At 36.7% G+C, this 27,738-nt stretch overlaps 2 protein-coding genes across 2 annotated transcripts; both read right to left on the bottom strand.

The window, feature by feature from the left end:
* Window positions 1-8,906: 8,906 nt before the first annotated feature.
* On the bottom strand, window positions 8,907-14,486 carry LOC148270864 (CIMIP2 protein GA14893-like). The gene is given in 5 exon segments (XM_088242120.1): window positions 8,907-9,309; window positions 9,311-9,600; window positions 10,714-10,769; window positions 12,298-12,455; window positions 14,407-14,486. Coding segments are annotated over 5 exon segments (852 nt in total). The 3' UTR covers window positions 8,907-9,041.
* Window positions 14,487-21,277: 6,791 nt separating this feature from the next.
* On the bottom strand, window positions 21,278-27,733 carry LOC148270863 (uncharacterized). The gene is made up of 4 exons (XM_088242119.1): window positions 27,622-27,733; window positions 24,955-25,029; window positions 24,197-24,312; window positions 21,278-23,013 (listed from the first exon to the last, which is right to left on the bottom strand). Exons 1-4 carry the CDS (start codon window positions 27,731-27,733, stop codon window positions 21,292-21,294), a joined length of 2,025 nt encoding a protein of 674 aa, XP_088098245.1. The 3' UTR covers window positions 21,278-21,291.
* Between the last annotated feature and the right edge of the window lie 5 nt (window positions 27,734-27,738).

Below are 27,738 nucleotides of genomic sequence, written 5' to 3'. Positions count from 1 at the left end.
TATACGAGGCTGAAGGAAGCTATAATCCAACGCATGGGCTGTCCACAGGACAGAAGGAGAGAAAAACTGTTTTCTTCCTTACAGCTTGGGGATCGAAACCCATCCAGCCTACTTAGAGAGATGCGGACGCTAGCAATAGGTTTACAAATAGACGAAACGACGTTGCAATACTTGTGGATACAACAACTGCCCAAGACGATCCAAGCGCATTTAGCCATAAGCGAAGATGACTGGGATAGGCAAGCGACGATAGCAGATCGCCTAATACAGGTGTACACACAGGATAATGTAGCGGTAGTAGGTACCAACAATAAAAATAACATTTGTAGTTTAGAACAGTCCGTACAAGCTCTAACCCATAAGGTAGAGAGTTTATTTCACACAATCAACAAACAGCATAGTCACAACAACAATAACAATAGATTCAAACACACAACAAGTAACAGCAGTAACAATTTCAATAACAACAAATACAACAACAATTTCAACAAAACAAGCTATAGGGCCAACGGAAATAACAAGAAAACTATTCTTTGTTACTTCCACACAAAATTTGGCGATCAAGCTAAGAAATGCGTCACACCATGTGAATTTAAACCGCATCTAGCTTCAAAAAACTAGATGGTCGAATCATAGCGGAGGCGGCTGATTCAACCAACACAACACGTCTCTTTGTTAAAGATCGTGATACCGGTGTGTCATACCTCGTTGACTCCGGATCGGAAATATCATTAATTCCTAGATCTTTACACAAACGCCATGGAGAAAAGTCTAAGCTAATTCTCTATGCAGCGAACGGGACTACGATCCAGAATTTCGGAGTTACCACGGTAACACTGAATCTGGGATGTAAACAAATGTTTACATGGAAGTTTATAATAGCGGATACGACACGCCCTATTATAGGAGCAGATTTTCTCCACAACTTCCACCTGTTAGTAGATGTTAGGAACAAACGGTTAGTAGACAATACAAACGGCAAGATAGTCAGAGCATTTGACATCTCCACAAACAACAACATAACATGTTCCATATCATTAACAGACAAAACCAACATTTACCACTCACTCATATTGAAGTATCCACAACTAGTAGATATCAATAAACCATACGCAGGGCTGGATAAACACAACACAATCCACCATATAGATACCCGTGGCAAACCCGTTATGTGTAAGACTCGTCGGCTGTCCCCAGAACTACTGAGGCAGGCGAAGCAAGAGTTCGATCACATGGTGGCTCAAGGTATTTGTAGACCCTCCAAGAGTGAGTGGGCCTCTCCATTGCATATGGTGAAGAAGAGCGATGGTACTTATCGCCCTTGTGGCGATTACCGTAGCTTAAACGCACAGACGGTACCTGATCGTTATTCCTTGCCACATATCCACGATATATGCAATGACTTATTTAACTGTAAAATTTTTTCCAAAATTGACTTACAACGAGCATATCACCAAATTCCAATTAATGAAACTGACATTAAAAAGACAGCTATAACCACACCATTCGGGTTATTTGAATTTGTAAGAATGCCATTCGGACTATCATGCGCTGCACAAACATTCCAACGGCACATCAACGAAGTCACAAGAGGTCTAGAAGGAGTACACGCATATATCGACGATATATTGATCGCTTCACCAGACGAAGAAACACATGTGGAACACTTAAAAGCTTTGTTCCAGCGACTTCAAGATCATGGAATGGTGGTAAACCCATCTAAATGCGAGTTTGCCAAGAAAACACTGTTATTTCTTGGTTATGAAATTTCGGCTGAAGGCATCGGACCCTCGCCAACAAAAGTGGAAGCCATCACGAACCTCAACAAGCCAGAAACCATTAAGCAGTTGAGAAGATTCTTGGCCATGGGAAACTTCTACCGAAGATTCATACCACGAGCAGCACACAAATTGATACGACTACACGATTACCTCAAGGGAGCAAAAAAGAATGACAACAGAAAAGTAGAGTGGAACGAAGTCACTACACACGATTTCGAAGAGGTCAAGAACTCGCTGATCAACGCCACTAAGCTTAGCTACCCAGAGGAAAGCAGCAAGATGTCAGTGTGGACAGACGCCTCAGATTACGCAATCGGAGGCGTGCTACAACAAACCACAGACGGCATCAACTACAAACCGATAAGTTTCTTCTCAAAAAAGTTGAACAAGGCTCAGTGTTCATATAGTACGTACGACAGGGAACTACTAGCCATTTTTGAGACTGTAAGGTACTTTCAACATTATCTGGAGGGCAGAGAATTCTGTATATACACGGACCATAAACCACTACAATTCGTGTTTAGAAGGAAAAGTCACGACAAAGAAAGCCCCAGACAACTCAGATATCTAGACTACATCTCACAGTTCAGCACGGACATCAAATACATAAAAGGAGAAGACAACGTCGTCGCCGATACCTTATCAAGAATCGACATGATCGAACAAGAGGCAAACATATCGTTCGAAAAGATCCATAAAGAACAAAGGCAGGACAACGAACTACTCGCACTCTTGGACGACAAGAACACTGCTCTGAACCTGATCAAAACCAACATGCAGGGACAAGAAATCGTCTTCGATCTCAACAAAGGCAACATGCGACCGTACATCCCAAAAACGCTACAGAGATCTTTCTTCAACCAAGTGCATAACCTCAACCATGCAGGAGCCGACGCCACGACCAAGACCATCAGTCAAAGAGGCGTCTGGAAAAATATGAAAGCAGACTGCGCAGCTTGGACGAAGGCCTGCATACCCTGTCAGAAGAGCAAAGTCAACAAACACACGAGGACACCGATCATCAAGATCGACATGCCGAGACAGAAATTCTGCGTGGTCCATGTCGACCTCATCGGACCTTTTCCACCATCAGAGGGACTGAGGTACTGCCTCACATGTATCGACCGATACACTCGATGGGCGGAAGTAATCCCTATCGCAGATATCCAGACCCACACAATCATCAGAGCCATCTGGGACAACTGGATTGCGAGATACGGCGTACCGGAGAAAATTATAACTGATCAGGGTAGGCAATTCATGTCTACGGACTTTAACTTGTTTTGTTCCAGATCAGGCATAGCACACTCCAACACGACGCCTTACCATCCACAAAGTAATGGCATGATCGAGCGATTTCATAGAACGCTGAAGACGGCCATTAAAGCTCACCACCCTGTTCCGTGGACAAAATCGATCAGCACCATACTACTCGGACTGAGGGCCACACTGCGCACGAATGCAGAGCACCCAGTAGCAGAGATGCTGTATGGGTGCAAACTAAAGTTACCAGCAGACATCCTGGAGCAGACGAACGACTACATTGACCCGGACTCCTACACTAGGCAACTGGTAAATTTCATGCAAAACGTCAAACCAAGGCCAGTCGAGCACCACAATAAAGGTAACGTTTTCATCCACCCGGAACTAAAGAGAGCCACACACTTGTTTCTGAGGGACGACAGAGTGTACAAACCCCTGATGCCGAACTACAAGGGGCCCTACAAGGTCATCACCAGGGCGGAAAAGACGGTAACACTGGACGTGGATGGCGAACATAAAAAGGTTTCGCTGGACAGGTGCAAGCCGGCGTTCCAGACAGCGGAAGAACGAGCCAGTCCAGCAGAAACGGAAACACCAACAGAACAACCGGCATACACAACGCGTAGCGGCAGGAGGGTGATACAGCGTCAGTTTTGAAAAACAGATTTCAAAACTTGGAAGGGGGCTGTGTGGCGGGTCGACAACGACGGCACGAGCCGAACATTGCCGAACGCCGACGTAGAGCGTACGAACGGGCCAAACCGGCTGAGAGAATACTACCGGATTCCGACCTCACCGCACGCGTCTTCGAGGCACAAAATTACCGCCAATTTAGATTTACCAACTTCATTTTATTTTGCCTAATATAGTTATTAGAATCCTTCTTTCAATGTGTTAGCTTCAGTAGTTTAGTTTCGTGAATAAATCTTTGTGTAAAACGTAAGTACCCTGTTTTACTTGCTCTCATTCTGTGCACCCACATAACTTTGTACATCACAAAATTAGGCCACCAACTAGGTGCCGACATAGTGCGATAATTGAGAGATGTCTCTGAGCAAAAGTCGTACGGGTTTTGGGTATGACATAATTCATGCTCTGGGAAAACCTCGTACGGACATTTGATTCCCATTTAAGATCACAAGTAATCACAACTCTGAGATCTTTTTGTGACGTTACTGCTTGCACTTGATTTCCATCCACGGTATATATTATTTTCGGATTTATAGAACCGATGTGTAGGACGACGGTGCATTCTCAGGGTTTAGCGTAAAGAGCCATTCTTTTGTCCATTGAAAAATCTGATTATGGTCCTCTTGGATTTGCTGGTGGCTTATTATCGGGTCGGCAAACAACTTTGTATCGTCAGCGAAGAAAGATATGGGCGTACTAATTAGTTCTCTCAAATCAGTCAAGTAGATTCCAAATGCGATCGGGCCTACAACTGATCCCTGAAGCACCTCGCTCAGAACTGTGAGAGGGTCTGAGAGATCCTCCCCAACTCTCACTAGGACAAGATCCGGTCTATCTTAGTGGTTTTTTAAATCTATAAAGACCTACACTGAAAAATTCCAGACCTTGTCTCGAGATTACAATACGACGCAATCGGGACATTGGTGCATGCGAGCCATAGTTTGTGCTGTGCTGATCGAGGAACAGCGCATTATTATTTCGCAACCAGCAGATCGGAACATTAAATGCCACTTGTTCCAGTAACGATGGTACATCAATTAAGCCATTCAGTTAATTAAACATAAATATGGAGTCAATGTTATTTCTACGTTTTTGTAAACTTGAGATTTTGAACATTGACTCCATTTCTCCGTATGTGTAGTCTCCCTTCTTGAGCATGGATGATTGGCCACGCTACCTTTCTTAGCAAACGATGTTGCACCCATTCGATATGATTTATCCGGCCTGTATAGAAGGGAGACTAGATCACGGATGCATATTCTAAAAGAGGACGAACAAGTGAGCAATATAGTGTTTTAACCGTAAACATATTAGTAAAGTCACTAGATGTCCTGTTAACAAAACCCAAGAGTTTTAGTGACTTGTTAATCATAGTATCAATATTAAATGTATGGAGAAAACCACAAACTAAAATGTCAACTAATGTTTCCTCATTATATCCGAGATCTTGCTATTTCTGTGATCGTTATGAGCAAGTTCGACTGTATTTGGATTTTTTTGGCTCGTACGCTGTATTGAACTCACATAGAAGTTATATTTAACAATTTAAACAACAAAAACACAAATGAATCTGTCTTCTATTATGTAAGCTTTAAATAAAATATATTACACGTACACAGTTTGATGAAAAAACACGGAAATTTGTGAATATTTCAATAAACCTTTATTTGTTTCTTAATATTAATATTGTCCCTTTTAAAGTCATTACCATCGAATACGATACACTTTTGTCAGCGTTTTTCCGCACTTTTTGTCATGGCCTACATTTTTGAGAAGGAATATAGAAATCTAGGCATTTGCAGGGCTTATGACCTATTTATTTTATTTTTATTTATTTTATTTTTTATTTTCTTTTATTTAGGAAACATACAGTACAGTTACAAAGTTTAATATTTTACACAATTAGACTTCATTCTAATGGACCAGTGAAGTTTCCATATTATAAAGCAATTATATGTAAGGTTAATTATGAAAGTATAAAAAAGAGAAGGGAAAAGAAAAACATAAATGAAATTGGTTTAAAAATTAAAATTTAAGTGAAAAAAAGATATTTTAAAGTTTGTAGTTTGTAGTGAGTATTTACAAATGGAAATAATATTAAAAATGAAGAAAATTTGTAAGAGTAAATAAAAATTAAGAATTGAAATAAAGAATGAAAAACATGCTCAGATGTAAAAATAAAATAAAATAGTAATAACATTTTTTTTTTAAATGGAAAAACATAAATATACACATATTTATTTTATGGGATTCAAAGAAACGATGAGAAGAATCTTTATGTGAAATATAAGTCAATTTAAAAAACATCTTCAAAATTAATGACACATTATAGTAAGAGCAGCAATATATTGATTTTAATATATTTTATTTTTTATTCACCAATATTTGACCTATGTAAATTTGTTAACATTATATTGTATTTACTGCATTTTGTGGTTACCTACCGTATTCTTTGGGACTCGTTGCACATTATTCATTCAGTGTGCATCAATTCAATTTAAAAATAAAAGGTTTTTTTTTCAGAATAAGGTTTTGAAATTTACCATACTTTAAAAAAATACAATTTATAACATTTCTTGACTTAAATTTTAAAAGGTTTCGAAAGTAGGTATAAACTATTTTTTTTTTAATAATCAAATTTCTTACCAAGCTCTCCTGTACCCTTTTTAATATAATTACAAGTTTTAAATTATTATTTTTTCAATTCAATTTTCAATTTTTCAATTCATTTATTTAAAATATAACATATACATTACAAACATTTATTCAATACGTACATATTATAAAAAATAAAAAAATACACGAAAGAGACTCATGTCAAAGTAGTAGGAGAATCCTGCTCCGGAAAACTCCTTCGGATACATGGAACAGATCAATATCCAGAGTGATGTTGTTCAGCATAGCGGTAGCCCTTCCAACAGGCATAACCAAAGGCAGGTTGGTCCTGTATATCGGAATATAAAACAATATATGCTGACGCTGTCTTAGGTAATTATTGGGAACATACAAACCAATGCTCCTCATAATCTCAGAATTATCGATCATACCGCGCAACAATCAATAAAAATGTGTAGTCAAATACACATTCCTTCTAGTCTCTAAACTGTTGTAGCCGAGCATACCCTGGAGAAACTCGGTCGGGTAGAGCCGAGGATAATACCCGCACTTTCTCATGTAGAGATATCTCAGAAACTTCTTTTGGATTTTCTCTATCATAACAGAGTACTTCAGTTCATGTGGCCCCCGAATCATCGAGCCACTCTCGAGTCTACTTCGCACCAAGGAGTTGTAAAGAGTTCTCAGTATGCGGGTATTTTCGAAAAACCTGGCAGTACGCAGAACAAATCCTAACATCTTCAATGCATTACCACTGATTGTCTCTATGTGTTTTTATACTTACACACCCACACATACGCACCCTCTCCCTCATTCATTCCCACATACACACATTCACACACACACACATGAATACAAACGTCACACACACATACAATAACGTAAACTCTTTTCTTATATATTATGTATTATAAGATTTACAGTGGATTTTTTTAATTGGCTCTAGTATTGTTAATATATTTCTATTTATTTTTTTATGTTATAGCTGTAAAAATCCCAAATAAAATTTAAAAAAAAAAAAAAATGCCTAGACTTCCATAGTTCCTTCTCAAAAATCTTTTCCCTCTCTGTTGCAACAAATTTAGATCCAAATAACTCCCTAGGGAGGAAATCCAGCCAGTTTGCAAACATTTGGACATACTCAAAACATTGTTGAATTAACTAACTGGTAAAAGATTTTGAAAATTGTTTAGTAGATGAATTGGTTCAGCCAGATGAATCTCACCCACGTGCTAAAGGTTTCTGCTCTTTTACTTCACAAAAGTCAGCAGATGGAAGAGTTGAGGAAATGTGGATGTTTAAACACAGGCAGAATGGTGAATGTCACAGTGTGTAAAGTGGCCACTTAAACCAGCCAATGACAAGTCATAAGTCTTGTAAATGTCTAGACTTCCATATTCCCTTTTCAAAAATGTTTTCCCTCTCTGTTGCAGCAAATTTAGTTTTATAGATTGTTTATAAAACATAATGTTTTTCACTGCAAAATTTATGTATGTAACACACCCATGAATTATAGTCCTTAAAATTTAGCTTGTTTAAAATGACAGCTGCCAAACCAATGTCAATAGTGATGGAAATTACTGATCACTAATTGTGTACCGATCAAAATGATTTCATCAGTTTTTTCATGCAAACATGAAACTCTGTTTCCGAAAATTGTTATAAAAACGCAAAAACAAGCCTATTCTAGTGTGTTTAACACAATTATTCACCAAAAAATAAGACATTTATACTTTTTTCGTGAACATTATCAAATTAATTATTTTTTTATTCAATCAATTTGTCCCATCTCTAACGTTTTTGCAAAATGATGTAACCTTGTAAGAACGTCGTTAATAATTAGGTTTTTTTTCATTTTTTAGTTTTAATGCTGATTTTATATATTTATGTTGATTTATATGTCAAGCATTGTATTAAAAAAATTAATTAACATACCAAATACGAATGATTTTTCGTGTGTCAATATAAATCACTCCTTAGACGTTACTATAAAGTTATGTTGTCACTTTTTCTGACATTATAATCATGCGATATTTTAAGGACTATAGTTACTTTTCTTTCCTAATGTATTTATTTAAATTATATTAGTCACTTAATTTTAAGAGCTGACTGCTCAAAATGTCACAGTTCCTTTTTTATAATTTTAACATTATATATATTACTTTATTTTAATTGTACAATTAACTTTGCCTAAGATTAAGTAAGTTTTTAATTCGCTGCATTATTTCAAAAGCAATAAAATCTGGCACTTATTTCACAAATAATTGCCACTTTTTCACGAATTGAGAGACACTTCCTCTTGTTAGTAGACATGTTTATAATTCAGGGGTTAAGTTTCAACTGATCTGGTCTAGAACTCATTTGACATCACCCACTTGTAATGTTTATTGTGTATTGAACATTAAACAATCTAAAAAACCCTGTAAAAACCCCCAAAATAAGCATGTCATTCATAAACTACAAAAGCAGCTGTAAATTGTAGCAATGTTCCGAACCGGCACTTACTAAGTTTTGGATTTTTAAAAAACCATGCGTGTTTATTTTTCAATATTTTTTTTTTTTTTTTTAATTAGTTCAGTTAGTTATTTGATTAACATAGTCTAATATATATTTACAACACAATATTTACATCTATACTTATTCTAACATTATTTATCACTATTATACACTTAATATCCTAATTTATAATATTCACTGTTTCATCTGAGACGCAGTCGGAAAGGGCTCATCTACTGGCATATCCTTTAGGATACCGACACATTCTGGTCTAACTTTATGCAATGGCAATCTAAACTGGGCCTTGGCAACAAAGTTATTTGAAAAATTTCTAGGATCAACATTTCCTTTGACGGCCATTTTGAGTTGGTGCCGTGCTAATCTCTGTTTCAAATTTTCCCTTTCGTATTCCGCCATGGCCTCAGTAGCAGAAACTGTAAACCTTTGTCCGTATTCACCACCACCGCGGAACAAACCCTTCATAGTCAGGGATCATTGGATGCTTGTAAATTGGATAATCTATGCGGTGTCTTGCATTCACTATGTCCATGTCATCTTCAGGGGGTCTGTAAGTTTGGAAATTATCTTTTGTCCTATCCGAGAGAATCAGCTTCTCTGCGTGGACCACGGAGGGGTCTAACAAGATCTTGTGGGTCATGGATCCGTAGGTGTCACCTATTCTGTACCTCACTTGGGGACAGTGGCCCGTGTACCCAGGCATCAAATGAGGTTGCGGGGTGGGGTGGTTACATAGCTATCATAAACATAATCCGATCCCAACGCCCGGCGGTATTTATCCTTTACGTTAGCTGATCATTTGGATTTTATCACTTTTTTTACAATACTTTAGTTCGGTACGTCCGAGAAGTAGCTCGTTATAACAGTGAATAATTGTATAGAGAAAACCATGAACTAAAATGTCAACTAATATTTCCTCGTTACATCCGAGATCTCACTATTTGCATGATCGTTATAACCGAGTTCGACTGTATTTTAAAAACATATTTCTATCAGTGCACCCCTTTGTAACTAAGAAGAGTTTCGTAATTGCGCCGCTACTCGTAGTTTGACGTTTTCAAAAAATATTATTTGTACTTATACTTACATAATTTAAATTCCTGATTTAAAAAATCAACACGATATCATTGTGTTTTATACCTTCTTAAGGTTACATATTTTTTCTTAATGTTGTTCCATCTTATTTATGTTGTTATAATATTATTTATGTGCTGTGAGGAAAACCACTTCCACATAATATAAACTGTATTTTTTTAAACATTTAATATTATATTTAAAAAAATAATATTAGGTAAAATTTTAAATGCTCAAAAAGACATTTGTCAAGAGAACAAAAAAAACATGTAAAATAAGTTCAGAAAATGTTTTTAAAATTAATATCATAATTTTTTAGATGTTTTAGCAAAAGGTTATTTACGATTATTTTACCAATAAATTTATTCAGCGCTATTTTCATAAAACAATAAATCAAGAGCGCTTCTTTTGCACAGTGAATTAAAATTTATTGACAACATTATTTTTTCAATTTCTATACTTATTGAAAAAATAATATTTTCAGGCGTTGCCTAGTATGTAGGTGAAATAATTCAATTAGATGAATCTCACCCACATAAATAAAGGTTTCAGCTCTTTAACTTCACAAACATCAACAGATGAAATAATTGAAAGAATATGGATGTTCAAATATAGGCAGAATGGTTAATGTTACACAGTGTGTAAAGTGGCCACTTAAACCAGCCATTGACAGGTCATAAGCCCTGTAGATGCCTAGACTTCCATATTACCTTCTCTTAAATGTTCTTCACCTCTGTTGTAATATTTTAATAAAATTTATTGAAATAAAATTTACTTTTGGATCCTTCGATTCAGCACCGGATTTAACTGGATCTAGCGCCCAGTCACTTACTGAAAAGGGACGGGAGTATACAAGTTTCTAAATTAACACAAGTATATTATTCTCCCCTCCCTTGTAAGCAAGTGTCTGGTTCTATGTGCCAACTGAACCTATGGTAGATTCGGCTCTGCTTAGATTTCTGCAAAATATGAATCCCATAAGTAAAATCAGAAAATTTGCCTAAGTATGTTTATATTAAGTATTACATACTGTCTTATGGCTTGTAAATAAATTGACTCCGAGATAAAATTATCAGCCTTAAAATAGGCTAAATATTAAAAATATAATCAAAGAAATCTATTGCCAATAAGGAAGTATTTCTTACAAAAAAAGAGTTATTATAATTATTTTAGATTGAGCTTTTACAAAAAGCGAGCTTGGTTTTCCCTATTTGTACAATCAATGGTTTATTTTGTATGTGATTGTGATTAGTGACCAAAGATTTATTTATAAATTATTCTTTAAAATTAAGATCTGCATCTCTTGGTGAAATATATCTCTGTGTACAAATTGTCTTTTATTTGAAAATATTGAATCATTCTTCTTCTCTAGCCTTCCTCTCTCCACTGCTGGATATATGCCTCTTCCAACTCCTGCCACTCGTCCTCTGTCTTGCCCCCTCTGCATCCACATGACCTTTAACATACCGGTGGAAGCAAATAACGGTTTTGACAGATTGTAAATCATGGGTCCAAGCAATAGCTGATCGAAATTCAGTCAACCCCTTTATTATGGACATTCGCACAGATTTACAAAAACTAAAATCTAGATCACAGAATGTGTATATCGAATGGATAAGAGGCTCTGCGGAATTCAAGGCAGTGAAAAAGCAGATGAAAAGGCTCCAGAAGCTACTCTCAAGAAAACAGCTCCTGATTTTGCCAGATTTCCTTTAAGTTTTGCCAAAAAGAAAATAAGACGCAGAACTTTTACGCTCTGGAACGACCGGTATTTACGTGACTGGACAGGTAACTAAAATATTTTTTCCAACAATCTTTCATTTTGATAACAATAATCTTTCATGTCTTTAATTTCAGGAAAACGCAGCAAGTTGGCTACGAATTGACTCAAATCCTTACAGGCCACGGAGGTTTTATGAGCTATCTTCACCGTTTTAAGCTCTCAGAAATCAATAGCTGTCCATGTGATGACGAGACATCCCAAGATGTCTCTCATTTGTTGATGCATTGTCCCATTTTTAGCTTAGAGCGAATGCAGCTGGAGGCGCGATGCAGAAGTCTGGATGAGGACCTAGAAGATACCGTAACAGTTATAAGTCATACTTATCATGCATGGTAAAAATAGTAAAGGTGTTGATGCCTGTCAATAGTCCGGCTTCTCCCGAATAAGTTTTCTGCGGTTTCCTCTTAAAGCAGATGCGGAGAAGTTCCTTAACAAGGCCATAGCCGATTATTCCAGCAGATCCTCACACTCACAGAAGGAACATACCTTTTGCAGTTGATATAAGCCGTGTACATAATAAGTTTAGTATGTTTGAGTGTCCAGATACCCAAATAAATGTTATACTGCTACACTCACTGACACAATTAAGCGCTTGTAGGCATTCTAAAGTTAATGTAGAATTGATCTCGACCGAGCTAATGGAAAGCCTTTTATCAGGTCTAACTCCATGCATCCCAGCAACCGCTTGTCCATCTTTCTTGGAGCCATCGGTGTACCACACAATGTCTCCTTCCCTGTAGGGAGGGGTTTATCAGGTAACCATTGATCAGTAAAAAAAAAGAAAGAAATAATAAAATATAATAAATAAAACCAGCATATAAATTATTCTTAGCATCATTTCAATGCAAAATTTATTATAAATTCTACCACTTTTAGCATGTAGTTTCTTAAGACTAATTTTTAACATAACCTTATTTAATTCATCGATTAATATATCAATATAAATTGATAAATACATTAATATGTCATTTTTCATACGCTAGTTCACAGTATGTACAAAAAATCACTATGATATACATATGACTTATTGAAAATTCATTTAAATAACAAACCATTCGACAAAATAATAAAGTGTATCCAGAGTTTATTTTTCTGGGTTATTGCGTCGTGCGTCTATCGCACTCTTATCAAAGCACGCTGCAATAATACCTCATTCAAACTTTGAATGTATGAAATGGCATTCTGTGTTAAAACATGTTTTTTTATTACAGGTGTTTTAAAATTAATGAATTAATATAATGAAAATACTTACGTATTTATTCACTTTAATTTTTTTAAGAGAACAAGATTTCTGGAGGTAATAATCTTTCCATCAACAGCTAAAACTGAAAGATTTTTCTTGTGCTGTGGGTGTTTTCTGCAAATTAAGAAATGCCATTTTTGAGATGGACACTATTTTCAGGTGATTATTCATTTTTTGTATGAAATCGGCCTGGCTGTTTTTAGCAGAACATGGAATTGACCTTATTACTGCACTAGATATTAGTTAATACCAACATTGTGTGTTGACGCAAAATAAGATTAAATATGTTAACGCAAAGATGCCAATATGACAAAAAAAAAAGATATATTGTTTGCCGACTAAGCCGTTGATGCATAAATATTGTCAAGTCTGAAAAGAGTGCAAATGACAATAACCTAGAAAAATGCACTGTGCATCTTAACTGCCGAGAGAATCTGATATTGCATATTAAGGAGAAAATGTATAAATATAAAAAAGTATTGAATACGCGTTTTAACAAGTTTTGATGTACACCTTTTGTGAAAACGATCAGATTTTGACTCGGAAAATATAATACAAAAATCAGTTGTGTGCAAACTATTAATATTTGCAACATCAATTATGAAACTTTTTATACACAATTCAAATATTGATGTTGGTTTTAAAAACATAGATAGCGATAAGCGAGTCCCTTTTGTCTTACATAAAGGGACATTCGAGTTCATTAAAATTAGCGAGTACATTTAGCAGTTGCTGGCACTATTGAAAAATAATTATGAATTCAAAATTCTAATGCTAATTAATTATGCCATTACTAGTATACATAGAACGCTATCTTCATCGGTATGTATCGAGATGGTATGCTTATCTTTTCTACTATTTCTATCTACCGACATATTGACAGACTATTGATGAAAAATAATGAAGACCTTAGGGTGCACGCGCATTTTACCATCGCAAACGTCAAACGATGGATGCGTGCACGGTAACCGCGTTGAATTTTCAAATCTCAACCGCTAGATGGTGCTGCCCCTGATGTCAACTGTCAAACTTTCCTCTGCGGTCAATGTCAAATAAAAATCGACCAATTTTTCTGTTGTATTTTAAAAAGGCTTCTGTGATCCACGTCAAAACGATTTAAATTGGAATAAATGGCAATTAAAGCAAAAAGTACTCGCTGGAAACATGATTTTTGTCACATCCAGTGTGCAGATATGTGTAATAATATTTGGCTGATTTATATAGCGCCATTTTTGTGAAAAATCACCTCAAGGGTGCTTCACAATTGTATACCTAAACTTACATTATAACTAAACTAAAGTGATATATTATATTTCCGGATTTAAAATTGAGGGTATGATAGTCTAAAGAAGTGGGAGTTTTAGTTGGGATCTGAACTGACCGGGACTGTCGATGATTCGTAAGTTTGAAGGCAATTGGTTCCAGGCAGAGGGGCCGGCAACGGCAAAAGCATGATCTCCAAATCTAATGTTTGGGGGGAGCGCCGGATTTTGACAAGTTTTCCATGGGATGCAGGTGCCATAGCTAGCTTTCGATTATTATTATTATTATGGATAACTTATATAGCGCCATTTTTGTAATATAATACCTCAAGGGCGCTTTACAAAATGATTCTATAGATAAATAAATTTAATTAAAGCTTTTAAATTAAATTAATTTCATTAACACAATTTATTTTGTAATCACGTGCTATGCTTACCTCAAAACTAAAAGATACAGGGTTTATAGTGTATCTTTGTAATCGTTTGAGAATTTAACTTCAACTATGCTGTCATATTGTAGGAACGGCCCCCTGAGGGACCATTACAATCGGAAGATTACGAAGATACAGTATCAACCCTGTATCTTCGCATTCTGACAGTTGGAGAAGATATAGACTTGATAGCTATCGAGGGCACCCGTACTCCACAGTACACATATCTACGCGCTGTAAATATCAAAAATCATATTTAAGTACTTTTTGCTTTGATTGCAATTTGTTTGTATTGGCTACTTTTTATAACACAGGTCCTTTTAAAATACAGAAGAGAAAAGTCAATTTTAATTTGATGTAGTTACAACATATGCGTCAGGTTATTTGACAGATGAGATGACATAGTGCGCATGGCAACACTTCGGAAGAAATAAAAAAAAAAATATAGTGATGAAATTTTTTTTCCATTTCCCCACATAATTTTTTTGTCGATAGTGTTAATTTTTTGTAATACCTCAGTAGACGGAGATGGAAGAGTTAAGCATACCGTCTCGATATGTACCAGTGATGATAGCATTTGCAATTGCCTCCAGATATTTAAATAAATTATGTATGATTGGATCAAAAGGAATTACAGGTATGGAGTTCTATAAATTAATCACCAATTTAATTGTTAAAAAAAACATCCCTTTTCTGGCGGATTTGTTACAATATATACAAAAAATAACACCTTTCAAACACAGCACAAAATTATGCAGACGAGAATTTTACTACAGTAAATTTTTCTAAGTACGGTCGCTTAACAGTTCTACATAGGGAAATGTCGATTCCAAAGTTGAATCAATGGAAAGTCTATTTTAATCAACTCTCGATGGAAGCAAATCGTACACCTTGTACAAATAATTTATGAAGGAATCAATCGATTAAGTGTTACATTAAAAATAATCACATCACAATCAGCCATGAAGTATGGAATGAATTAGTTCTAAATTGGATTTTTTTTGTCACATTTAATGGCTGGAAAGGCTTCAGAATCCCAAACAAAAATATATTTTTTGCTTTAATCGAAATCTATTGCGAATTTTGAAGCTGTTAAGAACGAAAAATATGGTAAAGCAGTTTTAAACTGAGCGTTGTTTTATAGTTAAAATAAAGCTTAATTAGAATGACAGTTGTCAGCAAAAGTGACGACGTAACTTTGTAGTTACGTCTAAGGAGTGATTTATATTGACACATAAAAATTAATTGTATCTGACGTGTTAATTAATTTTTTTAACACTATGCTTGACAACAACATAATTTTATAAAATCAGCTTTAAAACTAAAATAAACCTAATTATTAATGAGGTTTTTACAAGGTTACATCATTTTGTAAAAATTTTAGAGATGGGACAAATTGATCATCGTAAATTGATCTAATAAAAAAATATTTCATTTGATGTTGTTCATGAAAAAAAGCATAAAATGTCCTATTTTTGGTGAATAATGTTTAAACACACTATAATAGGCTTGTTTTTGCGTTTTTATATCAGTTTTCGGAAACAGAGTGTCATGTTTCGTATGTTCAACGTTCTCCCGAACACCCTGTATAGTTGCAAAAGTATAAGGGGACCGTCCTTAGAAAAATTAAAGCATACAATATTATTTATTTCGCACCCCAAAAAGTACACCGTGGCACGGTCTAAATCAAGAACTTTTTCAAATTTATTAATGCTCGTAAATTGATGTGTATTTACATTACAATACCCAGTATTTTTAGCGATATTTGCCGGTTGAAACATGAAAAAGCTGCACCAAAATTATGCGAGTTCTTCTCGTTATTTCACTCAATTGATTTCGAAGAATACTGAAGTTGGTCTGTTGACGTTTTCAGCTCCTTCATACTTGATGAGATATCGTCTTGAGACTGTTAGGAATTAAACATGCAGTACCTGTCTACAAGCTTTGGACACGATCTTACCATAATACACATCACTATCGAATTGAAAAAATGAACTGATTAATTTTTACATTACAATATTACATAGATATTTTCGTTACATTTTTGCAAAAATGTACTTTCAAAAACCAAAATACAAACAGAACAGTTTCGCCTTATTTTGGGCATTGTCGAATCGGGCGAAATAGCTGTCATAACCATTAAAATCAAAATTGCACCTCATTTACACTACCATTATTACTAAATTGAAGACGCTGAGGACCAGAGGAACTTAAGTGTCATTTTTTTATATTTTATTAAATAAGTCCTTAAGAACTAATACGAACATTTAATTAACATCACATTTTATATCAAAATTTATCAAGAGCATGTTTTAGGTAATCCATTTCACAATTTTAGACCGTTGTACAGTGAGAATTATCTGTCAGGCGGATGGCGAATCAGCATTGCCAGCCTCCATCAATCAATCAATCAAAATTCAGTACATTAATTATCATCCCAAATAATCGTCTACTGGGCGGAGAGGGTGGTCAGAGGGTGGCTACCGTTATTAACAAGGTTAACAAATTACAACAGGGATGGAGAATACCTTGGGAAAGAGAACAAGTGGCCCCTTTACTGTGTAACATTCACCATTTTGCCTATGTTTGAACATCCATATTTCTTCAACTCCTCCATTTGTTGATTTTGATTTTGAGTATGTGAAATTATTCAGCCAGATGGATCTCTTCGCAACAATTAAGGTTTCGGCTCTTTTACTTCAGTAAAATCAACAAATGGAAGAAATATGGATGCTCAAACATAGGCAAAATGGAGAATATTACACAGTGTGTAAAGTGGCCACTTAAACCAGCCAATGACAGGTCATAAGCCCTGTAAATGCCTAGACTTCCATATTCCCTTTTCTAAGGTATTCTCCATCCCTGTTGTAATTTTACTTATATTAGTTTGGCGCGATCTAGATTTTGTTTACTTTTGTACATTAATTTGAATTTTTTTTTTTTTAAAGGAAAATAAATATTTGCGTTTTTATGATTTACCCAAATATTTAATTTTGAGGGCCATTTTCGACGAGTTGTAAATAACTCACTATTAGAAAATGGGAATCGAGTTGGGGAAGAGTGGGATTCGAACCACAGACCTTTGGTCCGAGAGTCCGAGACACTAGCCACAGGACCACAACCCGATTACAAATATCACGATCACGAATAAATAAATAAAAGTAAAAAAATAAAAAAGCGAAATGCCGAATTTTCAACTCTGTAATGCCGGTACTTCTCAATGGGTGCGAATCATTGCATCTTACCAAAGCCCAAAATATCAAACTTAAAAGTTTTAAGAGTAAGTGTTTGAGGAGAATATCAGGTATAAGATGGTTATATTTCATAAGTAACATTGAAGTCTGAGAACAGACGCAGCAGCCTCCTAAAGCGAGTGTTTTGAGGATGCTGCGGTGGACCCAGCTTGGACTCGTGCTGCGTTCACATCCGCCGTCTTGATTACGATTATTCGGCGGAATCAAGGGACGCGGGATTGAAGTGGGAGAAGGCGCGAGTCCTGGCTGGAAATTGGAGGTGTCCGGTGATGTCCACGCTCCACTTTATCGCACAAGTATCGCACGGACTCGTACAGTAAAAACACCAATAATTTCACTTAAGCTCATATGGATCTCAGCGTCTCACTACTAAACTATAAAACAAATTTGTCTACTTCGTTATAATAACGACTACACTTTTTTGTGTATAAACTCGAGACTTATACACAAAGACGTATAATTAAATAGACACGTTACAAAGTCGATGGAACATTAATTCGTGGGTAAATAATTGACTTTCATTACCTAACAGACTTTGTCCTGATCAATCATGATGCTACGCAGACAAATGTCACAATGAGATAATGCGTTAACAAGTCGAATCTAATCCTCCGTAGATCAATTTTAATTACTCCATATTATTTATAATCTTGAAAATAATAGAAAGAAACAATTTTTTTTGTTTTTAATTTTTCAAATAGTTTAATATTTAAAAATATATATATATCATGAATAATACAACGGCCGATTTCACAGCCCATATATTAGCATTCGGCGAGCTAACATAAATGAATAACAATCCTATTAGATTAAACACAAAACCTCCCCTGTTCGTACCATTTACATGCAAATGATTTGCAATTGTATTATTATTATGGATAACTTATACAGCGCCATTTTCATAATATAATACCTCAAGGGCCCTTTACATAGTGATTCTATTGTTAAATAAATTTAATTGAAGCTTTTAAATTTGTAATTTAATTAAAACAATTTATTTTGTTGTCATGTGCTACGGATTTATTCGAATGATTTAGAGAACAAGTGGGTTTTAAGTTTTTTTCGAAACATCACTTCACTTTCACAGCCTCGCACCTCTGCTGGGAGAGCATTCCATGCCATAGGGCCTGCGACCGCAAATGCGCGTTCACTAAATTTAGTGCGCTGTTTGCGTAGAGATATAATAACTTTTCCTCTCGCCGTAGACGTAGCTGATCTAAGCATTCTAACTCTTCCATACAGTTGTCCATGTATAGATTAAACAAACATGGTGACATTACAGGTATTGTATATTTTAAGAAATACCTCTAAATTAATATTTTGAAATGCCTTTTTTATGGCAGATATAATTAGTTTATTTTTAAGAACACTTTGCATAATTTAAAAACGCATATAAATTAACACTGACAGCCAGTGTTCTAAGCCATGGCAACGAATTACACAGAAATCCAAACTAAGGAAAGACGTATCTCTAAGTTCAGTCATATCACTCCACTACTTCGGGAATTACACTGGCTACGTTTTCCACAGAGGGTGGAATACAAACTCTGTTGGCTTGTGTATAAGTCACTGCACAACACTGCTCCGGAATATCTAAGGGAACTCTGCATTCCAGATGAACTAGCCGACAGGCGTCTCACGCTTAGATCAGCTACGTCTACGGCGCGGGGAAAAGTTATTATACCTCTACGCAAACAGCGCGCTAAATTTAGTGAACGCGCATTTGCGGTCGCAGGCCCTATGGCATGGAATGCTCTCCCAGCAGAGGTGCGAGGCTGTGAAAGTGAAGTGATGTTTCGGAAAAAACTTAAAACCCACTTGTTCTCTAAATCATTTGAATAAATCCGTAGCATGTGACAACAAAATAAATTATTTTAATTAAATTACAAATTTAAAAGAATCACTATGTAAAGCGCCCTTGAGGTATTATTACGAAAATGGCGCTATATAAGTTATCCATAAAAATAATAGTATATCTCTTTCTCGCACTAATGCTTCGCGTGTATCGTGATATCTCAAATTATCGAAGGCATCGCAATATTAAGAAAATAACGTGTCTATTTATTATACCTCAGTGCTTATACACTATTTCACTAGAGATAAGATGTTTTAACTTTGTAGGCACGTTGAAATTATAACAAACATAAAAGTAAGCGCAAACGCCGCATAAAAGCCAACACTCGGCAACAGTATTACGCGACGCGCTGTTAAGTTTATTTATTTTTACAATCAACGCATGTCGCGCTGAATAACATTATAAAATCACTCAATTAGACTAAGATTTACTATAGAAATGCAAGACGAGGCTTCTTCCGTCTGTAATCCGTCAAGTCTTTGGAAGAAATCGAAGTATGACTAAATATGAGTTCACTACCAATGCGGTTATCCTAAAACACAGATAGAGGAATTTGTGTATCAGGGAAGTATATTTGCCAAGACAGAGTGATATGGCGTTCTGTCCTCTGCCTTATTCTTATTCTTAGTGGTAGGGGTCAGTGCTATGCGAGCTCCTGACGTCACTGCGACCTGTGAAGATCTATTGTGACGGGCCCCCGTGAATAGTTCTCGCCCTCCAAGCCCAGGCCTATAAAGTATCGGGCTATTAGATAGGGCGAGCTCTTCTCAACATCCTCAGGTTTAACCAGTGGTCCCCTGAGGATGAGGCTCCTTTTACGAGGTAAAGCATCACATTCACATAGAACACGTATAGGTGTTTCCTCATCTGCGCTGCAGAACCTACACCTAGAAGTTTGGGAAAGGTTCATTCTAGCGCGGTGTTTGTTCAATCTGCAGTGCCCGGGCGGACTCTGGTGATAAACCTCACTTGATTTAGGCCGAGGTTTATTAGATCAAAAGCAAACCTTCGCGAGTACCCTTTTATCAGTTCTTTCGCATGGTTGATTATTTGGTAATTCTGTATATTTTAATCAAATTAAGATACAATAAATAGGAAATAATTTCTATTTTTTAATCCAGAAACGATTTTCATACGATTGATTTTTTTTAGTATACTTTTTACACAGTACTGCGTAGAAGAGTATCCTCCATGCAAAAAGAGATTCCAGCGTACTTTGAAACTGGTCAACAAATAAGAATCCACTAGATGACATAGTTTTTGGAAACTAACTGCATCTGGGCTGGTATTCCGAACGCATTTACAGCGCGCTATAATGCGTATTTAGTATGTAAAAACGCGCTATAATTTCGTTTGGAATACCAGCCCAGATGGACACACAAACTCGAGAAAATTAAACGTCACTTGTCTTACATTTCTATAATAAATTATAGTGGACATGCACAAAGAACTTTCACTAATAACCTGAATTTTTCAGACAGTTTTTGTAGAAAATTTTGAATACATAAAAGTTTATTTTTATTTTTTAACCGTCGTAATCGCGATCGCAACGATCGTCGTGCGTCCAGTAACTAGCGCTGCGCGATACCTCCATCGGATCGCGTTTTGTTCGCCCCGAACCCGATCGCTGTTCGCGCCGCATGGCCGACTTCCGATCCTCGGGGGTTTTCGACTTATCGGCGTCGCTTTCCACCCACTCTGTGTCGTTTTCCGGCTTTTTGACGCCCCACTTTTGGTCTTTCTCGCCGCGCGCGGCCTTCGCGTCGTCCGAGTCTCTCCGCCGCCAGTTTGAGTCTTTTTCGTCGTTTTCTTTCCTTTCCCGGTTGTAGTTTCGCGTGTCGGAGCTGCGCCTGTCCTTTTGCCGTGCGCTGGCCGCGTTGCCTCTCCTCTTGTCGCCGTTCCTGTCGTACGAAGCGTCCGACTTGTCCCCGGATTCGCTCGCGTCCGCGTTCGGTTTGTTCCACATCAGCGTTCCGGTCTCGAACTGTAACTTTTTGAACCGTTCCTCGGGGACTTCGTAACTCTCATCTTCGGCGGAGTTGTTGCGTGGTTTATATTCTCGAGACTCTGTTGTCTTTTTGGGCTGCGGTTTCCTCTGACTGTTTCCCTTGTCACTTCGTCGATCGTTTTGCGCTAACGACGGATCAGCTTCAGAGTCTTTATAAGAGTTTTCTACGTCCTCGTTCCATCCTTGATTCCACTCGGAATCATCTTTGCTAGCGTACTCATTTTTTTCATTATACGCATTGGACGTTTTAACCTTTTCGAGCAGACCCATATTCCCATACTGCTGGTCGAAATCCTGTTTGTCATAGTAATTAGGTTGGCTATCGGATTGAGATGGGTTAAAATTTTGAACGTTAGCGAATGTGTCTTCTTCACTCGGGATCCCATTAGCTTGCTGCCTCCAAGAGTTCAAGTCTAATCTCTGCGCCAATCCGGATGTCGGTATCTTCGGAGTTAAAGAATCTAATTTTTTGCCGGGATTAATAGCGGGCGGAGGAGTGTTCCAGTAGTCTCCAGTTTCCTGGCTAGCAGAGGTGACTTCCTTCTGTCTGGGTATGAAATTAGGCGGTGGCACGCTGGGGCAAAACTTCGGAATGCCCAAATCGTCGCCACCGTCAAAATTCGACAGATTAGGACCATCGTTGCATTCAAAATCACTTTTCACATTTGTGTTTTGAACCATGCGAGATCCGGCGCCTAGAATCGGGCGCGGTTTCCGTTCGGAATTGTGTCCGTGTATTCCATTTGCGTTTGAATACTCGTTGTTATCGGAGAAGTTGGATTCGGACACGCCGGAGCTGTCGTACGAAGAGTCCAAAGGATTCCGTTCGTCGAAGACTTCGTCTTTGTATTTTGAGTAGTCCGCGTCGTGCCGGGCGTCACCGTTGCTGTGGACTGACCATCGATCGCTGGAGTCAGACTTGCGAGGCTTAGAATCGTGAGTTTTAGTTCCCGGGTCTTGCTTATGGGAGTCTTTAGCCTTGGGCAGCAGCTGCCTGTCTTTCTGGAGCTCTGGATCTTGTTGGGTGGTGGAGTCGTCTAGATGGCGAGCGTAGAAGTCCTGGAGATATTTGGGCAGGGGTTCAAGCTTGTAGAGACACTGGTCGGAGAGCAACATGAGCCAGATCTTGCAGGACGGAGCCGGTGGTAAGCGAGAGATGAGAAGCTTCCGGGCGCTGATGGAGAGAACTTCCAGTTTTTCGGGAACGCACTGATACAACTTGCGGCCGTGTTGCATCAACTAGAAATAAAATGAAAAGACATTTTTAAACAATGCTGTTGTTGCTGACTACCAAAGGATCAGGATTTAAAAAAAATATAATCTTTAATTAAGGTATTAAAATTATGATGGTGAAAACAGTATTATTATGGTGTCCATGCGACATGGATTACATTTTATCTTCATCATTCCCCTTTCCGCAGCAAGAGGTGCGATCGTTATGCCTGTTGGAAGGGCTACGATATGCTGAACAACACCGCTCTGGATGTTGATCTGCTCCATGTTTACCATTTATCAGATTGTCGTTCGGGCGTTCAAGCTATAACTGATACTCGGTCGGTAAGTCCATTCATTGTAGATATTCAGAGTAAAATTGAGCATCCAAAAATAAGAGGGATGATTATTTAAATATGCTGGATAGACTTGCTGGTATCGTAGGAAATGAGAGAGCGGATGAACGAGCAAGAGCCGCAACTTGTAAAAGGACGGTACCTTTCTTCTCAGAATTTCCCCTTAGCTTTGCTAAACGCTGAATAAAACAAAAATACGCAGCAGCGTTGGGAGGATCATTACGGCGCTTCTTCTACAGGTAAAGTCACTAAACCCAACGCTGGCTGATGCGGCAAACTTCCGTCGTCATCACCAAAGTACTTTCGAAATGACCCAAATTTTTACCAGACACGGAGCTATGAGAAGTTACCTATATAGGTTTAAATTAAGGAATGATGACTATTGTCCATGCGATGATATTTCTTCACAGAGTATCGAACATCTGTTATTTCAGTGCCCATTTTTCAGTTTACAACGCCATAATCTTGAAGCAGAATGCAGGAAAGATGGAATATCCTTAACAGATATCCACGCTGTAGTTAAAAGTAGTCATCACGCGCCATTGTTCTTGAACTTTGCAGCAATGGTGATTGGACTCATAAAGGTAATAAACCAAAATCAGTGATCGAACATCCCATTTCCAAGACAAGCAAAAACGATTTTTTTCCGAGTACCTTAGCCTTGTACATGACACACAAGGCTACAGGGGTCCAAATATATATTTTTCTAAAAATAATGATCTGTTCCATGTTTCTGAATTCTCCTGCTATTTTGACAAGAGTCTCTTTATGTATTTTTGGTCTTTTTGTTTGTGATGTATATGTTATTTGAAATAAATGAATTTAATTGAATTGAAAAAACAAATGATAATTACCTGGACATTGAGGGTGCGCAGGGCCAGCTGAGTGTTGCACTCCAGCAGTTCTATACTAACTTGTACGATGAGCCGGGCCAATGTGACGAGCTCGAATGCGGCCAGCATCTTAGATTCTGAAAAGTGACAAAGTTTATTGGTATAAAGGCTGATAGATATTTACACACTGTGTAACATTCACCATTCTGCCGTATTTGAACATCTATATTGCTTCAATTCTTTCATCTGTTGATGTTTGTGAAGTTAAAGAGCTGAAACCTTTATTTATGCGGGTGAGATTCGTCAAATTGATTTATTTTACCTAAATACTAGGCAACGCCTGAAAATATTATTTTCTCAATTTCTATACTTCTTCATGGACCAGGTAATTTATCAATATTTTGAGTTAGTCCAAATTTTTGTAGACAAGGACTGGATTCAACTCCCTGGGGAGCTGTTTATATTAACATATTACAACAGAGATGAAGAACATTTAAGAGAAGGTAATATAGTAAAGTGGCCGCTTAAACCAGCCATTGACAGGTCATAAGCCCTGTGGATGCCTGGACTTCTATATTACCTTCTCTTAAATGTTCTTCATCTCTGCTGTAATATGTTAATATAAACAGCTCCCCGGGGAGTTGAATCCAGTCCTTGTCTACAAAAATTTGGACAAACTCAAAATATTATTCAAACTTATTTTGTTGCTTCCTTGAAAAACGAAAAAAGGGGGTCGTACAAAATTCAAATTGTTTTGTAAGTATTATTTATTAATTTACCAGTGTAAATATCAGCCAATAGGGTTGCAGCGTTCACAAGGTACTGGTCGGCGCCTTCCAGGGAAATTTCCAATCCTAAAATAAAGAGAATGGAGTTAAATCATCACCATCATTCCCTAGAGGGCGCTGGATTGTTACACCAATCGCAGCGTATCTCGATCAATTTTGTTACATGAAGGTAAGGTGATCAGTCTTACGCTTCAGGTGCCAGTCCACATAGCAAAAATACAATGTATAACTCAATCTGAATCAGATAAAGATAGCAACGCTCTTTCTATTTAAAAAGAAAATGTATTAAAACTGTAGTTTTCATCAGAGTATTTCTTTATTATAAATAAGCCACTCTTTTGTGTACTAAATGCTAAAATAATTTACTTTATTTGTCGCAAATAATAAACAAACAAAATATCAATAATGTATGTTAAATACTGATTGGCATGTGCCAATAATTAAAATATTGACGAATAACACTACGACATGTTAGTTATTGGCACAGTGCCAATTTCTGATTTTGTCAACTTTTTTCTTTGTATAGTTAACACCCATTAAAAAATATAATTTCTTAGTAAAATAATCACATTTGATGCAAAACTAGCTTAATAAACATGTATTTAATCACTGGTAAACATAATATAGTTAAGTTTTGTACTGACCTTGCTGAAAATTAAAGTTCAACGCGGCTCTATCTTTAAAAAAATCTTAAGAAACTCTCGATTTCTCGCACGTTTTAGTAGAGCACATTATATATAGTTGGATAATTTATAAAGCGCCATTTTTGTGAAAATCACCTCAAGGGCGCCGTACAATTAATAAATATCCCAGTACGTCTTGCAGCTACAGAGCGCATGGACGGTTGGGATTCTAGTTCCTCGTTTTCAATTAAGATCAATAAAAAATTATAACAGATAGGAGCTAGATTACTTATTAAATTTAGCCCCCATTTACACATTTTAAAAATTGACAAATAAATTTAGTGTATTAATGAATTAAATCATCACCATCATTCCCTATAGGGCGCTGGATTGTTACACCAATCGCAGAATATCTCGATCAATTTTGTTACATGAAGGTAAGGTGATCAGTCTTACGCTTCAGGTGCCAGTCCACGGACTATATATATATATATATATATATAGTTGGATAATTTATATAGCGCCATTTTTGTGAAAATCACCTCAAGGGCGCCGTACAATTAATAAATATCCCAGTACGTCTTGCAGCTACAGAGCGCATGGACGGTTGGGATTCTAGTTCCTCGTTTTCAATTAAGATCAATAAAAAATTATAACAGATAGGAGCTAGATTACAGGACGTCTTGCAGCTACAGAGCGCATAGACAGTTAGAAATTTAGCCCCCATTTACACATTTTAAAAATTGACAAATAAATTTAGTGTATTAATGATACTAAAAAAAAATAAAAATATAATGAATAATAAAAAGGAGTAAGATTACAACACGTCTTGCAGCTACTAAGCGCATAGACGATTGGAATTCTAGACCCCATTTATAAAATTTAGATATTTTTAAGTTGGTATATGAAAGCTAGATAACCAATCATCGTGCAGCTACAAAGCGCATGGACGAGTGGAATTCTAGCAAAGTTAGAATGATATCAATAAATTTATAAAAAATAGAGCATAGTAGTAAGTTTGTCAGGTGTTCATGCCAAGAACTAAGCAACTATGAAATGTTTTAGTGTAAAAACACCCTTTTTAAATAAATATTTCATATCAACCATGTCGGGAATTGATCCCGAGACCTCTTGCGTGGTAGGCAAACGCGCTGACCATTACACCACGAGGAATTGAAAAATAATTTAAATAAATAATATTATTTTGAAAAAAAAAAACAGATACACAAGGCGTCGATGTTAAATGAATTAAAAGTATTAACATATGGGCAAATAATATTTTACAATACAATATTTGTGTAGGTATACAGGGTGTACTTTCAACCCTGTCACATTCGAAACCACGATGATCAGTGTGGGCAAGAAGACATTACCATATTTAAAAAAATATTTAGAACAAAGAAAATTTTTAAAAAGAAAATATTAAACCAAACAAATGGGTGCTCACTTCTGCAGAGGAGAAGCGAGGGAAGCGCGGCTGCGCATTTTTAGGGTATAAAACTTCCCCTCCCCCCCTCCTTGTTTCTCCCTTGCAGAAGTCCGAAACCATTTGCTTTTTCTGATATTATATTTTTTTAAATTTTATTCGTTCTAAAAAATTCTTCTCATGTGCCAATATGTCTTCTTGCTCATGCTGATCATCGTGGTTTCGGATGTGACAGTGTTTAAAGAACACCCTGTAGAATTATCGATTCAGAGAAAAACACAGAATTTTGAAAAAAAAAAACATTGATCAAAGCCAACACGAGCATGATTATAATACCAGAGAAAAGGTAAAAAAAACAAAAGTCACAAATTTTATACAAGGCAGTAAAAAAGTATTATGATCTCTCTCCTACGAGTGGTCTAATTTGAGTTACACAGTGACATATGGCTGTCAATGTTATGCTGTTATAGTATTTTTACTTTATGCAGTCTTGACTTGACCTGTTTTGATGTATGTTTTTTGGAAACAAATAAATAAATACAAGAAAAAATAATATAGATCAAACAATTTTAAGGTATAATTGTTTGAATAATAATATCTATGAGTTACCGTCAATCTTGTCCGTCATGGCTTCGATGAAGAGGTGATGCAGCCTCTGGCCGAGCAGTTGCGAGTGCGAGAACCACACCGAGCAGCAGAGAAGGGAGACGCGTGCGGACATGCGTA

This window comes from Micrasema longulum, unplaced genomic scaffold, assembly GCF_059751315.1.
Source record: "Micrasema longulum isolate JH-2025_06_02 unplaced genomic scaffold, ASM5975131v1 h1tg003326l, whole genome shotgun sequence".
Taxonomy (NCBI): Eukaryota; Metazoa; Arthropoda; class Insecta; order Trichoptera; family Brachycentridae; genus Micrasema; species Micrasema longulum.
This window is presented reverse-complemented; position numbering and strand designations above follow the sequence as displayed.

What these genes read in the sequence shown, in the direction of transcription:
- LOC148270863 (XM_088242119.1), bottom strand. Translation starts at nt 27,733, where the DNA reads ATGTCCGCACGCGTCTCCCTTCTCTGCTGCTCGGTGTGGTTCTCGCAC. An exon ending in CATGACGGACAAGATTGACG is followed by an intron (nt 25,030 to 27,621) that starts GTAACTCATAGA and finishes TCTTTATTTTAG; the next exon opens with GATTGGAAATTTCCCTGGAA. An exon ending in TGCGCACCCTCAATGTCCAG is followed by an intron (nt 23,014 to 24,196) that starts GTAATTATCATT and finishes TTTTATTTCTAG; the next exon opens with TTGATGCAACACGGCCGCAA.